The 17,801-nt window shown below is 43.9% G+C and overlaps 1 protein-coding gene across 2 annotated transcripts in view; it reads right to left on the bottom strand.

Annotated features, from left to right (window-relative positions):
• Positions 1–17,801, bottom strand: part of LOC147122325 (divergent protein kinase domain 1A-like) — a 109,380-nt gene that overhangs the window by 22,077 nt on the left and 69,502 nt on the right. For both annotated transcript variants that reach the window (XM_085983315.1, XM_085983317.1), the window contains one exon: positions 4,892–5,026. In XM_085983315.1, the coding sequence (XP_085839441.1) occupies positions 4,892–5,026 (135 nt within the window). The remainder of the gene's footprint in view (positions 1–4,891; positions 5,027–17,801) is intronic.

Below are 17,801 nucleotides of genomic sequence, written 5' to 3'. Positions count from 1 at the left end.
GATGTTCCAAATGATGGGTGAAACTAGAACTAGGGGGCATAATCTTAGAATAAGGGGCTGCTCTTTCAAAACTGAGATGAGGAGGAACTACTTCACTCAGAGGGTGGTAGGTCCATGGAATATGCTGCCCCAAAAAGCTGTAGAAGCTACATCATTACATAAATTTAAAACAGAAATAGACAGTTTCCTAGAAGTAAAAGGGAATAAAGGGTTACGGGGAGCGGGCAGGAATTTGGACATGAGTCTAGGTTCGGATCGGTCATGGCCCTGTGGGTAGCGGAGCGGGCCCATGTAGCCTGATCCTGCTCCTATTTCGTGTGTCTAATTCAGTTAGATTCAGGAGATGGTTCTGTGATAGTGGATTGGCGGTTAGGATCAGATCAGCCATGATCTTATTGAATGGTGGAGCAGGCTCGAGGGGCCGATTGGCCTACTCCTGCTCCTATTTCTTATGTTATGTTCTTACCACAACATTGTCAAGCCTGCTGGTCAGAAGTATGATCACAGAACACATCAATGCATTTACATAGAAACATAGAAGATAGGAGCAGGAGTAGGCCATTCGGCCCCTCGAGCCTGCTCCGCCATTCAACGCGATCATGGCTGATCATCCAAATTCAGTACCCGGTCCCTGCTTTCTCCCCATACCCCTTGATCCCTTTAGCCTTAAGAAATATATCCAACTCCTTCTTGAATATATTTAATCTATTGGCCTCTACTGCCTTCTGTGGTAGAGAATTCCACAGGTTCACCACTCTCTGGGTGAAGAAATTCCTCCTCATTTCTGTCCTAAATGGCCTACCCCTTATCCTTAGACTGTGACCCCTGGTTCTGGACTCCCCGACCATCGGGAACATCCTTCCTGCATCGAGTCTGTCTAGTCCTGTCAGAATTTTATAAGTTTCAATGAGATCCCCTCTCATTCTTCTAAACTCCAGCGAGTACAAGCCCAATCGACCCAATCTCTCCTCATACGTCATTCCTGCCATCCAGGTATCAGACTGGTGAATCTTCGCTGAACTCCTTCCATGGCAAGAACATCCTTCCTCAGATAAGGCGACCAAAACTGCACACAATACTCAAGATGTGGTCTCACCAAGGCCCTGTATAACTGCAGCAAGACATCCTTGCTCCTGTACTCAAACCCTCTCACTATGAAGGCCAACATGCCATTTGCCTTCTTAACCACTTGCTGCACCTGCATGCTTACCTTCAGCGACTGGTGCACAAGAACACCCAGGTCTCTTTGCACTTCCCCTTCTCCCAATCTATTGCCATTCAGATAATAATCTGCCTTCCTGTTTTTGCCACCAAAGTGGATAACCTCGCATTTATCCACATTATATTGCATCTGCCATGCTTTTGCCCAATCACCCAACCTGTCCAAATCATCCTGGAGTTTCTCGGCATCCTCCTCACAGCACACACGCCCACCCAGCTTTGTGTCGTCTGCAAATTTGGAGATATTACATCTAGTTCCCTTGTCTAGATCATTAATATATATTGCGAATAGCTGGGGTCCAAGGACCGATCCCTGTGGTACCCCACTAGTCACTGCCTGCCACTTGGAAAAAGACCCATTTATTCCAACTCTTTGCTTTCTGTCTGCCAACCAGTTCTCTATCCAAATCAATACCTTGCCCCCAATCCCATGTGCCTTAACTTTACACGCTAATCTCTTGTGCGGGACCTTATCGAAAGCCTTCTCAAAGTCCAAATACACCACATCCACTGGTTCTCCCTTATCTACTTTACCAGTTACATCCTCAAAAAATTCCAGTAGATTAGTCAAGCACAATTTACCTTTTGTAAATCCATGTTGACTTTGTCCGATCCTGTCACTGTTTTCCAAGTGCTCTGCTATTACATCTTTTATAATGGACTCTAGCATTTTCCCCACTACCGATGTCAGGCTTACCGGTCTGTAATTCCCCGTTTTCTCTCTACCACCTTTTTTGAATAGTGGGGTAACATTAGCTACCCTCCAATCCATGGGTGCTGTTCCAGATTTCATCGAATGCTGGAAGATGATCAGCAAAGCATCAACTTTTTCTAGGGCCACTTCCTTAAGTACCCTAGGATGTAGATTATCAGGCCCTGGGGATTTATCGGCCTTCAATCCCATCAATTTCCCTAACACCATTTCCCTACAAATACTGATTTTTTTTCAGTTCCTCCCTTACATCAGACCCTATGTTCCCCAACATCTCTGGGAGGTTATTTGTCTCCTCCTTTGTGAAGACAGAACCAAAATATGTATTTAATTGGTCTGCCATTTCTTTGTTCCCCATTATAAATTCCCCTGATTCTGACTGCAAGGGACCTACGCTTGACTTCACCAATCTTTTTCTCTTCACATATCTACAAAAGCTTTTACAGTCAGTTTTTATGTTCCCTGATAGCTTACTCTCATATTCTATTTTCTCTTTCTTAATTAATCCCTTTGTCCTCCTTTGTTGAATCCTAAACTGCTCCCAATCCTCAAGTTTACTGCTTTTTCTGGCCAATTTATATGTCCTCTCCTTGGATCCTATGCTATCCCTAATTTCCCTTGTTAGCCACGGTTGAGTCACCTTTTTTGTTTTATTTTTATGCCAAACTGGGATGAACATATTCTGTAGTTCATCCATGCGGTCTTTGAATGTTTGCCATTGCCTATCCACCGTCAACCCTTTGAGTGACATTCCCCAATCAATCCTACCCAACTCGCGCCTCAGACCATTGTAGTTTCCTTTATCTAAATTTAGGACCCTAGTCTCCGAGTCGAGTACTTCATTCTCCATCTTAATGAAGAATTCGATCATATTATGATCGCTCCGACCCAAGGGGCCTCGTACAACAAGATTGCTAATTAATCCTTTCTCATTACATAATACCCAGTCTAAGATGGCCTGATCTCTGGTTGGTTCCTCGACATATTGGTCCAGGAAACCATCCCGTATACACTCCAGGAATTCCTCCTCCACAGCATTGTTACTAATTTGGTTAGCCCAATCTATATGTAGATTAAAGTCACCCATGATGACTGCTGTGCCCTTATTGCACGCTTCTCTAATTTCCCTTTTAATGCCATCCCCAACCTCTGCATTACTGTTTGGAGGTCTATATACCACTCCCACCAACGTTTTCTGCCCCTTGGTATTTCTCAGTTCTACCCATACAGATTCCACATCATCAGAGCTAATATCCTTCCTTACAATTGTGTTAATCCCTTCTTTAACTAGCAATGCTACCTCACCTCCTTTTCGCCTATCTTTCCTGAATATTGAATACCTCTGGATGTTGAGTTCCCAGCCTTGGCCACCCTGGAGCCATGTTTCCGTAATCCCAATCAAATCATATTCGTTTACCTCTATTTGCGCAGCTAATTCATCCACCTTATTATGAATGCTCCTCGCATTAAGACACAAAGCCTTCAGGCTTGTTTTTTTAACACTCTTATACCTATTAGAATTATTTACTGTGGCCATGTTGATTTAAACCGTTGATTTCTCTGACTGCCACTTTTTGTTTTTCGCCTTCCTATCTTTTGCTTTTATCCTCGTTTCCCTTTCCTCTGTCCCCTTGCTCAGGTTCCCAACCCCCTGCCATTTTAGTTTAAACCCTCCCCCAGAGCACTAGCAAACACTCCCCCTAGGACATCGGTCCTGGCCCTGCCCAGGTGCAAACCGTCCAGTTTGAACTGGTCCCACCTCCCCCAGAACCAGTTCCAATGTCGCAGGAATTTGAATCCCTCCCCCTTGCACCATTCCTCTAGCCACGTATTCATCTGAAATATCCTTCTATTTCTACTCTGACTAGCATGTGGCACTGGTAGCAATCCTGAGATTACTACCTTTGAGGTCCTATTTTTTAAATTTACCTCCTAACTCCCTATATTCCGCTTTTAGGACCTCATCCCGCTTTTTACCTATATCGTTGGTACCTATATGCACCACGACAACTGGCTGTTCACCCTCCCCTTCCAAGATGTTCTGCAGCCGCTCTGAGACATCCTCGACCCTTGCACTAGGGAGGCAACACACCATTTAAACTGCTACAGAGGCTTCAGGAACAACTGAAATACACAAAAGCGCAAAGTCCGTAGTTTCTTTGGAGAAATGGACTTAGTGCTCCATTTCTGAGCTGCTGTGCAGCCTTCAATGATGGCGTTGTTGGCCAGCGAATAGACTGCCTTTATGCAGCCACACTGGGCAGACAGGAAAGCAAGTCTTCTTATTCAGGGAATGACACGATGCAGCCATGTTCAGCAGTAGAGAAGTCGCCTTGATACTTGGAGTGGTTAAAAGTGAATCACAGCATCCTGCTTACAATAGTAAACATCATCGCTATCCAATTTTCACGTGACTTTTGCTGTTTAAAGTATCGTATCTTCTGTTTATATTCCAACATGGAAATGCGTGGGGCCCACTTATTTACAAGGACTGAGGCAGCTACAATAAGGACATGTATTAGATCCACGCATATGAGCACTGCGATGAACGAACAAACATGAACAAGTACCTGTTAGGCAGACAGGGGCCTCGTGGCTGTTAACACTGGAAGACTGGAGACACATTATAAAGGCGTAAAATTGAAACATAAATCTGCCTGAACCGGGGTTTTGTATTTTAGTGATAAACGGCAGAGAAGCTACCACTGCACAATCTGCATTTCAAAAGATGTTTCCACCCAATCTTTACATTTCATAGTCAAGATGTTATATTATAATGCAAATACTCTGTTACCATGAGGAATCTTTAGTTTAGCATTTGAAATAATATACAGGATGATAAAATCATATAGTGAAGCACAACATATTCATTTACCTTTTAAATTTATTAAATGTAATTCATTTGAACACAATAGCAGATACCATATCAATAACTCGAACACAAATATTAATACTTACAATTATTTTCTTGCAGTCATGGGCCCGGCACAATTCTGTATGAGTGGAGTACTGGACATACACCACCCAACTCCCAACAAACACTGCAAGCCATGAAAAGAAGAGGTACTTGACGCGTACACATGGTAAGCGGGCCTGTGGGCACAAAAAATAGCAATTTTTCCCCCAATTATTAACTTCAAAACACAATATGTACCCAAAACTATTTCAAAACAGGTCCATTAAAAAAAAATACAAGCTATCTCGGAGTTATATGAATCCAATGATTTGAGGTTCAATCCCTCATGTGTACTTGGTAGATTTGATAGAGGTGTTTAAAATTCTGATGGAATGGGCCAGAGCAGATAGAAACAAACTGTTTCCAGTCATTGAGCAATCTAAAATGAGAGGACGTAGATATAAGATTAAATGTAAGAGATTTAGGATGAGAGCAGGAGAAACATTTTTACAGAGAGGATTGTGAAACTGTGGAAGGCATTAGCAGAGTTAGTGAGTGAAGCAGAGACAGTGCCGACATTTAAGAATAAGTTAGATAGGTGATGAAAGGAAGGTGGGTAAAATGATATGGGAGGAGGGCAGGGAAATGACATTAGGACTGCTGCTCATGTGGAGGACAAACACCACTACAGACTGGATGGGCAGAATGGTCTGTTTCTGTGTTGTAATTCTATGTAAACCCCCTTACCAAGCTTCCGAGTTCAAACAGACCTCAGGAGTTGGTATTCACTTTGGCTGCTGATGCTAAGTGTCAGCATAAGAACATAAGACATAGGAGCAGGAGTAGGCCATTCGAGCCTGCTCCGTCATTCAATGGCTGATCATCTGCCTCAACTCCATTCACCGGCCCTATCGCCATATCCCTTGATGCCATTACTAGTCAGAAATCTATTGACTTCTGTGTTGAATATACCCAGTGACTGAGCCTCCACAGCCCTCTGGGGTAGAAAATTCCAAAGATTCACCAACCTCTCTGTGAAGAAATTTCTTCTCAGCTCAGTCCTGAATGGCCTACCCTTTATCCTGAGGCTGTGGCCCCTGGTTCTAGACTCCCTAGCCAAGGGAAACATTCTCCCAGCATCCACCCTATCAAGCCCTGTAATAATTTTGCATGCTTCAATGAGATCCCCTCTCATTCTTCTGGATTCAAGAGAATACAGGCCTAGTTTACTCAATCCCTTCTCATACGACAGTCCCGCCATCGCAGGAATCAATCTCGTGAACCTTCGTTGCACTCCCTCTATGGCAAGTATATCCTTGCTTAGGTAAGGAGACCAAAATTGTACACAGTACTCCAGGTGTGGTCTCACCAAGGCCCAATATAATTGAAGTAAGACTTCTTTACTCCCGTACTCAAATCCTCTTTTAATGAAGGCCAGCATACCATTTGCCTTCCTAATGGCTTACTGCACCTGCACAGTCACTTTCAGTGACTCATGTACAAGGACACCCAGGTCCCTTTGAGCATCTGCATTCCCCAATCTTTCACCATTGAGGAAATACTCTGCCTTTTCTACCAAAGTGGATAACTTCACATTTATCCACATTATAATCCATCTGCCATGTTCTCGCCCACTCACTGAGCCTGTTGAGATCCCCTTGAAGCCTCTTCACATCCTCTTCTCAACTGACACTGCCACCTAGCTTTGTGTCATCAGCAAATTTGGAAATGTTACATTTAGTCCCCTCATCCAAATCTTTGATATAGATTATGAATAGCTGGGGCCCAAGCACCGATTCTTGCGGTACCCCACTAGTCACAGCCTGCCATCCTGAAAAAGACTCGTTTATCCCTACTCTTTGTTTTCTGTCTGTTAACCAATTCTCAATCCATGCTAGTATATTACCCCCAATTCCATGTGCCCAATTTTGTTCACCAACCTCTTGTGTGGGACCTTATCAAAGGTCTTCTGAAAATCCAAATACACCACATCTACCGGTTCCCCTTTGTCTACTGCACCAGTTACATCCTCAAAGAACTCCAATAGGTTTGTCAAACAGGACTTCCCTTTCATAAATCCATGTTGACTCTGCCCAATCTTACTATTAGTTTCTAAGTGCCCAGTTACTGCATCCTTTATAATAGATTTCAGCATTTTCCCAACTACTGATGTGAGGCTAACCTGTCTGTAGTTTTCTCTCTCCCTCCTTTCTTAAATAGCGGGGTTACATTTGCTATCCTCCAATCTGCAGGAACTGTTCCAGAATCTATAGAATTTTGACAACCAATGCATCCACTATCCCAATGGCCACCTCTTTCAAAACCCTAGGATGTAGGTCATCCAGTCCTTGGGATTTATCAACTTTTAGTCCCATTAATTTTGCTAGTACTTTTTTTTTTTACTAATAATTTCTTTAAGTTCCTCATTCTCGCCACACCCTTCGTTTTCTCGTATTTCTGGGAGGTTTTTTATGTCTTCCTCCAGGAAGACAGAAACAAAGTATTTATTTAATTTCTCTGCCATTTCCTCATTCCCCATTATAAATTCTCCCGTCTCTGACTGTAAAGGACCGACATTTACCTTCGCCAGTCTTTTCCTTTTCGCATACCTATAGAAGCTTTTACAATCCGTTTTTATATTTTTCACTAGTTTGTGCTCCTATTCCATTTTCCCTTTATCAGTTTCTTGGTCCCCCTTTGTTGATTTCTAAAATGATCCCAATCCTCAGGTTGACCGCTTTTTCTGGCAACTTCATAAGCTTCCTCCTTTGACTTAATACTAGCTTTAATTTATTTTGTTAGCCATGGTTGGATCACTTTTCTTTTTGGGTTTTTAATGCCCTAGAGGAATATATGTTTGTTGCAAATTATGCATTATTTCCTTGAATGTTAGCCATTGTATGTCCACCTTCATACCTTTTAGTGTAGTCTCCCAATCTACCATGGCCAACTTGTCCCTCATATCCTTGTAGTTTCCTCTGTTTAGATTGAAGACCTTAGTTTCAGATTGGACTACATCACTCTCAAACTTAATATAAAATTCAATCATATTATGGTCACTTGTCCCTAAAGGCCCCTTTACCACAGATTATTGATTAGCCCTTTCTCATTGCAGGCGGGATTGAAAAGAGATCATGTTTTATAGGCCAAGAACCAGAACCAGAACCTGACCTTGTGTCCGTATTGGCTCTATCTTACCAGGGAAGTGCTCACTGACATCTGTTGTATGCTGAAACGACAACCTGGAATTATCATTCCACATAGCTACTCAAGACAGTAAAGGTAAACTGTAGCTACAACTGTTAGGCTACAACCTCTTTCTAGGCACCAGGAAGAGATTACACTAGCATCACGTGGTCCACAATATCCAACTGCATCAAGAGCAAGAGGAGAATTCATACATTTTCCTAATACAACAGCATCAGTTCGTCAACGAGTGGTGCTTCATGAGCTGGGTTGGCTGTTTTAGGTTCTTGGCGGGGTGGACTAAACACAGATCAGGGAACATTATGCACCAATACATTATTACACAGGTCCTGTGCAAAGCCAACAATCAGAGATTGTGCAGGTTATAGTAGATTTTTATTGTTTTATCTGTCAATCTTTTATATTGGGTCAGTCTGAATTACTTCACCTCTGAAAAATGGCTAGCTCCTGGGTGGCCACAATGGTGACATTTTTGTACTACAAGACAGACATGGTATTTTTATTCTTTGCTGCCTTCTCAGTAATAGGTACATAGAGGAAAATCAGCATTGATAGTTTGAAGAGCAGATGCAAACCATGGTGAGGGTGAATAAAGTCCAGCCACCTGCAAGACAAGATGGCCTGACTGACATTTCACAAAAAAGGTCTGAAAACTAAATCATTCACATATACCTAATGTGCCAAGCACAAAAAGAACACTCTGTTGCTAACTTGTTAAATCTTTGACAAGCATAGGACCTTCCAGCAAGTTGAAAATGGACATCCATCATATAGCTGATGAGAAAACTGAGACTTGATACAACAGCTACTACAAGGAGTTATCTGGAGACCAGGTGTGAGCACACTTGCTCATATATCCAAGGCCTGGTGCCTAAACATGATTGGTCTGCAGAGAGGCACGCAGATGATGCTGAAGCACTGCACCTATACACACACGAGATATAGTATAGGTTCATGCTGTGGTCAAGAGAATGGTGGCAGTACACACAAATTTCTTACGGTGAGATGTGCTGTTTACCATGCTGTTTGTGAGGAGTTCCTGGTCCTGTATTTGCGGTCTGCCCAGTGAGGACTGAAACCCATGCTTGTCTTTTGACTAATGACCAAGTATTGACTGTTCTTCTTGGGAAAGGCAGCAGGTGGGGGGTGGGGGCCAGAGGGTGGAAAGGGGAGAAAATAAATGAGATGGGGCAGATGGTAAGCAAGGCCTCTTTCATGTCAAAGTAGTCCTGAGATGGTACATTCCAAGCAATAGCCAATTGGAACTCAGTCAAGCCTCTATGGCAAGAGAGTCAGTATCCCGGATACCCGAAGAAGACAGCTCCATGGTACTCTTGGAAACTGTTGATGAATGACCATCCAGCCTGGCTTATTAATGGGATCTGGATGGGAGATAGGTCACTGGAACCACGATTCTTCCCACTCAGCTCCAGATAATGCTGCAAATCAATGCCCTAATGGATAGAGTAGTCTTGGCTGAACATGTGGTGGGAAGCTCACTTGTGCTTAGTGCTGGTAAGTTGACCATTTTTAGCTGCTTAAATGCCAGTAGGAAGATTAATGCTAGAATTGCAGCAGAAAAAATCACTGAGATGCAATTCTAAGTTTAAAATGTTGGGGGGAGAGGCACAGCAGAGTGCTTGAATGAGTTATGTTGCAAATTGAAAGGACTTAAGTGAGTGCCAATAATTCTTGACATAGCTAATATTAGGATCTCACCATGGTGTGGAAACAGAAAAAAGAGTTTCTAAAAAAAAAATAGAACATGGAGACTGAATGGTTTACATAGAAACATAGAAGATAGGAGCAGGAGTAGGCCATTTGGCCCCTCGAGCCTGCTCCGCCATTCAATGCAATCATGGCTGATCATCCAAATTCAGTACCCTGTTCCTGCTTTCTCCCCATATCCCTTGATCCCCTTAGCCTTAAGAAATATATCTAACTCCTTCTTGAATATATTTAATGAATTGGCCTCAACTGTCTTCTGTGGTAGAGAATTCCACAGGTTCACCACTCTCTGGGTGAAGAAATTCCTCCTCATCTCAGTCCTAAATGGCTTACCCCTTATCCTTAGACTGTGACCCCTGGTTCTGGACACCCCCGCCATTGGGAACAGCCTTCCTGCATCTAGTCCTGTTAGAATTTTATAAGTTTCAATGAGAATCCCCTCTCATTCTTCTAAACTCTAGCGAATAAGCTTAATCGACCCAATCTCTCTTCATATGTCATTCCTGCCATCCCAGGTATCAGTCTGGTGAATCTTCGCTGCACTCCCTCCATGGCAAGAATATCCTTCCTCAGATAAGGCGACCAAAACTGCACACAATACTCAAGGTGTGGTCTCACCAAGGCCCTGTACAACTGCAGCAAGACATCCTTGCTCTTGTACTCGAATCCTCTTGCTATGAAGGCCAGCATAACATTTGCCTTCTTAACCGCCTGCTGCACCTGCATGCGACTGGTGCACAAGGACACCCAGGTCTCGTTGCACTTCCCCTTTTCCCAATCTATTGCTGTTCAGATAATAATCTGCCTTCCTGGTTTTGCCACCAAAGTGGATAACCTCGCATTTATCCACATTATACTGCATCTGCCATATCGCCCAACCTGTCCAAATCGTACTGGAGTTTCTCTGCATCCTCCTCACAGCACACACGCCCACCCAACTTTGTGTCGTCTGCAAACTTGGAGATATTACATCTAGTTCCCTCGTCTAGATCATTATAACTGGGGTCCTAGCACCGATCCCTGTGGTACCCCACTAGTCACTGCCATCCACTCGGAAAAAGATCAGTTTATTCCAACTCTTTGCTTCCTGTCTGCCAACCAGTTTTCTATCCAAGTCAGTACCTTACCCCCAATCCCATGTGCTTTACCTTTGCACGCTAGTCTCTTATGCGGGACCTTATCGAAAGCCTTCTGAAAGTCCAAATACACCACATCCACTGGTTCTCCTTTATCTATTCTACCAGTTACATCCTCAAAAAATTCCAGTAGATTAGTCAAGCATGATTTACCTTTTGTAAATCCATGTTGACTTTGTCCGATCTTGTCACTGTTTTCCAAGTGCTCTGCTATTACATCTTTTATAATGGACTCTAGCATTTTCCCCACTAACGAGGTCAGGCTTACCGGTCTATAATTCCACCTTTTTTAAATAGTGGGGTTACATTAGCTACCCTCCAATCCATGGGTACTGCTCCAGATTCCATCGAATGTTGGAAGATGACCAGCAATGCATCTACTATCTCCAGGGCCACTTCCTTAAGTACCTTAGGATGTAGATTATCAGGCCTTGGGGATTTATCGGCCTTCAATCCCGTCAATTTCCCTAACACCATTTCCCTACAAATACTGATTTCATTCAGTTCCTCCCTCTCATTAGACCCTATGTTCCCCGACATCTCTGGGAGTTTTTGTGTCCTCCTTTGTGAAGACAGAACCAAAGTGATGTAAGAAAAAGGAGACTTACCATCAAGTAACTTTAAAGTAAGCTTTAAGTAACTTATAAACACACTATATACACGAGAGGTCTTTACCATGCCTCTGGTAGAAGCCTCTTACAATACTGAACAGACCAGTATTTATACCAGTCCAACAGGAAGTGAGGTATGTACACAGTTCATAGTTCATAGTTCACAGGAAGTGATGACATAACTTCCCGGAAGTTATCATTTTTATCACATTCTTCCCTCCTGCAGGATTAGGAGGCTGTGGTCTACCTTTTGGTCCGCAGCCGCCGAACAAGGAAGAGTCGCACCCGTTTGGATTCCCGTCGTAGAGGGTCGCTGGTCCGCTTACATGCGGTTGGCCATTGGTCAGAGTCTGTGTGGCCTGGATTGCCCTGTGAAGGGTCGGGGAGATCATGGCTTCGAGTACGAGCCCCAATAGGTTCAAAGTCGGACTGCCTCTGTTCAGAGGGAGGTGCAGAGCTGGTCTGTGGCGGATCAGCACTTTCATGCGCGGTACTGGGAGGGTCGCAACCTTGAGCACGGGGTTCTACCGGCACCAAGCTAGTTGGTGTCCGATCAGGATCCTGGAGAGGGGTACCCGATAGGTCCCAAGAGTTTCCTGGTGAAATGCCATCACCCGATGTCCCACTAGGTCCTGGTGGGCAGGGAGCCAGATCCCGTAATGATACGGTAGATTCTCGGCCGTCGGAATATCCTATGTTTGCATAGGTGGGGTTGGCATCGGTTAGTTCGACCTCGTCTACAAGAGGGTCATTTTTAGACGTCCGAACGTATCTTCGGAGTAATACAGGTCCAGGAGTAGTTAGCCATGACGGGAGTGATGTCCCATGAGATGAGCGACGCTGGAATCCAAAGAACCGCTCATGAGGTGTAGTATTTGTGGCTGTAGAAAGCAGGGACCGTATAGAGTGCAATGCATCCGGAAGCACAGTTTCCCATTGCTGGTCTGGTAGGCCCCGAGATCTTAAAGCGAGACGTACGGAATTCCAGATGATACCGTTATACCTCTCTACCTGCCCATTTCCGATGGGATGGTATGGTGTTGTTTTGCTTGTAGCAATTCCCCGTTCTGAGAGGTAGTCCTTGAGTTCCCTTGACATAAAGGATGGACCCCGATCGGAGTGAATATAAGCCGGCATGCCACAGAGAGAAAATACCTGCTCAAGGCAGCAGATTACTGTGGATGCCAGCATATTGGAGCAGGGGAAGGCAAACGGAAAACGTGAATATTCGTCGATCATGGTGAGCAAATATGTGTTCCGAGTTGAAGAGGGCACTGGGCCCTTAAAATCGATGCCAAGTCGTTGCATCGGTTGGGTTGCATGTATGAGTATACCATCTGAGGGGCGGAAGAACTGAGGTTTTAATTCCGCACAAAGCCGGCATTCTGAGCATATTTTCTTTACATCTCCAGTGGAAAAAGGGAGATTCCGTGATCGTACAAAATGTAGCATGCGCGTAACGCCAGGATGACACAAACCATTGTGGACATCCATGAGAGTGGAGGACGACATAGTGGAGCAGAATGCCCGTGTGAGGGTGTCCGGGGCCACATTCTCCTTGCCAGGCCGATAGAGAATGGTATAACCAAAAGAGGCCAGTTCCATCCTCCAAAGTTGTATTTTATTATTCTTAATTTTGGTTCGCTTTCGATTATCGAGCATGAAGGCGACTGATCGTTGGTCCGTGATCAATGTAAAGTGCTGGCGAGCTAGAAAATGGTTCCACTTCCGTACTGCCTCTATGATGGCTGTGGCTTCTTTCTCAACCGGAGGATAATGTAGCTCGGCACCTTGTAAGGTCCTGGACATAAATGCTACAGGACGACCTTCCTGATTCAGAGTAGCCGAGATCGCCACCTCCGAGGCATCACATTCAACCACGAAAGGGAGATTCTCATCGATGGAGTGAAGAGCCGCTTTCTCCAACTGTTTTTTGAGAAGGTTAAAGGCTGCAACAGCCGCTGTTCCCAGTGGAAATGATCTAGCATGCAGCAAGGGTTGGATTTTGTCCGAAAAATGAGGAATCCATTTAGCGTAGTATGCAAACAGACCGAGAGCCCGACGTAAAGAAGCCGGATTCTTAGGTGACGGGAGCTCTTGGAGTGGGCGAAGTCTTTCTGGGTCTGGCTTAATGATACCATTGCCTACGCAGTAGCCAAGGATGTTGATGGTCGGTTGCGACTCAACAGATTTGGATTCATTCAGGGTCAAATTACGGCGATGGAGGGCATCCCGAAATTTTTGGAGGTTGGAGTCGTGTTCCTGTTGATCGTGACCTGCAATGGTAATGTTATCAAGATAGGGAAAAGTGTCCCTTAGGTTTTCCTGCTTAACCAGGCCATCCATTGCCCGTTGAAAGACAGCCACTCCATTAGTAACCCCGAATGGGAGGCGACGAAATTGGTACAGCCGTCCATTAGCCTCAAAGGCTGTGTACTGCTTATCCGAGACCTTCAAGGGTAACTGATGATAGGCACTTTTTAAATCGTAAGTTGAGAACACTTTGTATTCGGCCAGTTTATTAACCATATCATCAATGCGTGGCAATGGGTAGGCGTCCAAGTCGGTATATTGATTGATGGTTTGCGAATAATCGATGCATAGTCGCTGTTTGTGAGGTTTTAGAGGGTTCTTGACAATGACGACTTGAGCCCGCCAGGGCGACGAACATGGTTCAATGATATCCTCTGCTAGAAGTCGAGAGATTTCAGCCGCAATAAAAGATTGGTCTTCCTGATTAAAGCGCCGCGATTTCGTTATTATCGGTTGGCATTGAGGCGGAATACTGGCAAATAATGAGGGTTCATCAAGTGAAGCTGCTGATAATGCACAAAATGGTAATTTAGGCGGTATATTAGAAATAGTAAGTCCGGGTTTGGATCCACCAAACTCAATGGTGAGTTTCTTATGCTGTTTTTGGAAGTCCAGCCCTAAGAGGAGATCACTACATAAGTCCTTGAGCACCGAAAGTCGGGTGGAGGGATACATACGACCATGAAGTGTCATATCAACAACACAAAAGCCGGAGATTCTGGTATTAAGTGATGACTGGGCCATCGCAATTGCCTGGTCCGATGGGAAGACATGTAGTTTCAATTTCGCAACAATCTGTTCCTTAATGAAACTATCAGTACTTCCTGAGTCAATTAAGGCATCTAAGGTATGCCCTTTAATTGAAATTTTTGTGGCTGCATGAGACAGGTTCTGTGGGCAAGCAGCTGTAATTGGTGTCATTGCACAGAGAGTGGCTAAAACTCTCGGTGTGCTTCTTCGGGAGAGAGCTCGAGAGGAAGCTTGATAGGTCCTAGCTGGAGCATCTCGATAGGCCCTAATTGGGGCAGTTCGGTAGGCCTTAGCTGGATTGGCCCTCGTAGAGGCCCTTGATAGGCAAACTTTAGCAAAGTGTCCTTTTTTCCCGCAATAACTGCAGATTGCATTGCGAGCAGGGCAGGTTTTCCTAGGGTGAAAAGCATCTCCACAAAAGAAGCATTCCTTCCTAGATTGCCAAGAGGCTGCTAAAGTGGGGTCGTCCTCCTCTTCTTCATCAGAATTATCAGAATTAGATTCTCCCATGATAGGGTTCACCTGAGACCGCTTGAATTGTCTGGTTGCAGCTACAGCAGCAGATCGAGATCTGGGCAGCTGATAGAGGTCTGCATTTCTCTTTGCCAAATCCAGTGAACAAGCTAGGTCAAAAGCTTTTTGTAGCTCAAGTGTTTTACTTTCTAGTAGACGCTGGCGTATAAATGGAAAGGCAATCCCGCAGATGAAAGCATCACGAATCATTTCTTGGCGGTACAGCTCAGCTGAGGCTGCCTGAAAGTTACAATCTACGCTGAGCCTGCGAAGTTCTTGCAGGAATTCGTCAATTGATTCCCCTGGCCCTTGTCGGGCTGTGGCCAGTAGATGTCTAGCATAGACCTCATTTGGGGTCTTCGCATACAGTTTCTTAAGTGCCCGAGTCACCTCTTCGTAATTATCCCATTCATCAACATATTCGAACACTTTTGGGGTCACATAATTGACAAGTATCTTCAATTTAGCAGGAGCATCCGCTTTACATTCATCCAGAAAATTCTCAAAAGTACGATACCAATGCTTCCATACCCTGCCAGCTGCTGGTGTATTCGGGTCCAAGTCCAGACGAATAGGTCTAAGGATTTTCTCCATGATGGGTGGTTCCCTGGATCCTTAACTTCCGAGTTTGTCTGAAGGTCTAGTATTTGTCAGTGTAAATACTAAGTTACTTAAATTGATGTAAGAAAAAGGAGACTTACCATCAAGTAACTTTAAAGTAAGCTTTAAGTAACTTATAAACACACTATATACACGAGAGGTCTTTACCATGCCTCTGGTAGAAGCCTCTTACAATACTGAACAGACCAGTATTTATACCAGTCCAACAGGACGTGAGGTATGTACACAGTTCATAGTTCATAGTTCACAGGAAGTGATGACATAACTTCCCGGAAGTTATCATTTTTATCACACAAAGTATGTATTTAATTGGCCTGCCATGTCTTTGTTCCCCATTATAAATCCCCCTGATTCTGACTGCAAGGGACCTACGCTTGACTTTGCCAATCGTTTTATCTTCACATATCTATAGAAGCTTTTACAGTCAGTTTTTATGTTCCCTGAAGACTTACTCTCATACTCTATTTCCCCCCCCCCTCTTAATTAATCCCTTTGTCCTCCTTTGCTGAATCCTAAACTGCTCCCAATCCTCAGGTTTGCTGCTTTTTCTGGCCAATTTATATGTCCTCTCCTTGGATCTTATGCTATCCCTAATTTCCCTTGTTAGCCACGGTTGAGTCACCTTTTTTGTTTTATTTTTATGCCAAACAGGGATGAACAAATTCTATAGTTCATCCATGCGATCTTTAAATATTTACCATTGCCTATTCACCGTTAACCCTTTAAGTAACATTCCCCAATCCATCCTAGCCAGCTTGGGCCTCATACCATTGTAGTTTCCTTTATTTAAATTCAGTACCCAAGTCTCTGAATCAACTACTTCACTCTCCATCCTAATGAAGAATTCTATCATATTATTAACGCTCCTCCGCAAGGGGCCTCGCACAGCAAGATTGCTAATTAATCCTCTCATTACATAATACCCAGTCTAAAATGGCCTGACCTCTAGTTGGTTCCTCGACATATTGGTCCAGGAAACCATCCCGTATACACTCTAGGAATTCCTCTTCCAGAGTATTGTTACTAATTTGGTTAGACCAATCTATGTGTAGATTAAAGTCACCCATGATAACTGCTGTGCCCTTATTGCACGCATCTCTAATTTCCCGTTTAATGCCATCCCCAACCTCAGCATTACTGTTTGGGGGTCTGTATACAACTCCCACTAACATTTTCTGCCCCTTGGTATTTCTCAGCTCTACCCATACAGATTCCACATCATCAGAGCTAATATCCTTCCTCACTATTGTGTTTATCTCCTTTTTAACCAGCAATGCTACCCCACCGCCTTTTCCTTTTTGCCTGAATATTGAATACCCCTGGATGTTGAATTCCCAGCCTTGGTCACCCTGAAGCCATGCCTCCGTAATCCCAATTATATCATATCCGTTTACCTCTATTTGCGCAGCTAATTCATCCACCTTATTACGAATGCTCCTCGCATTAAGACACAAAGCCTTCAGGCTTGTTTTTTTTTAACACTCAGACCTTTTAGAATTATTGTTTACTGCGGCCATATTTGATTTACACCCTTGATTTCTCCGACTTCCACTTTTGCTTTTCTCCTTCCTGTCTTTTGCTTCTATCCTTGCATCCCTTTCCTCTGTCTCCCTGCACAGGTTCCCAACCCCCTGCCATTTTAGTTGAAATCCTCCCCAACAGCACTAGCAAACACTCCCCCTAGGACATCGGTCCCGGTCCTGCCCAGGTGCAAACAGTCCAGTTTGTACTGGTCCCACCTCCCCCAGAACCGGTTCCAATGTCCCAGGAATTTGAATCCCTCCCCCTTTAGAAGTTCTAATGCAGTTTACTGTGAAGAAATCAATTGCTTCTCATTCAAGCAGTATAAATCATTTGGAAATAAGAGGTTTTAAATGACACACAGTCAAAGCACAAAACTTAATTTAAATTGTTTATGGTCCAATAACATTTTCCTGACAATTCACTGCACCCTATTAAATAAATGTCAGAAACTTATTTGTACAAGTAAAAGCTGTAATAGATTTTTGAAAAAGTGTATTATTTATTTTCTGTATGATAATATAAAGGGTTCAAATGTTCTCTTTTCTCTCTAGTGCTAACACTAAGCTATA

This window comes from Somniosus microcephalus, chromosome 3 (assembly GCF_052327205.1).
Source record: "Somniosus microcephalus isolate GS21.2 chromosome 3, FLI_Smic_1.0, whole genome shotgun sequence".
Classification (NCBI taxonomy): Eukaryota; Metazoa; Chordata; class Chondrichthyes; order Squaliformes; family Somniosidae; genus Somniosus; species Somniosus microcephalus.
The sequence above is the reverse complement of the archived record's forward strand: the minus strand, read 5'-3'. Positions and strand labels throughout refer to the sequence as shown.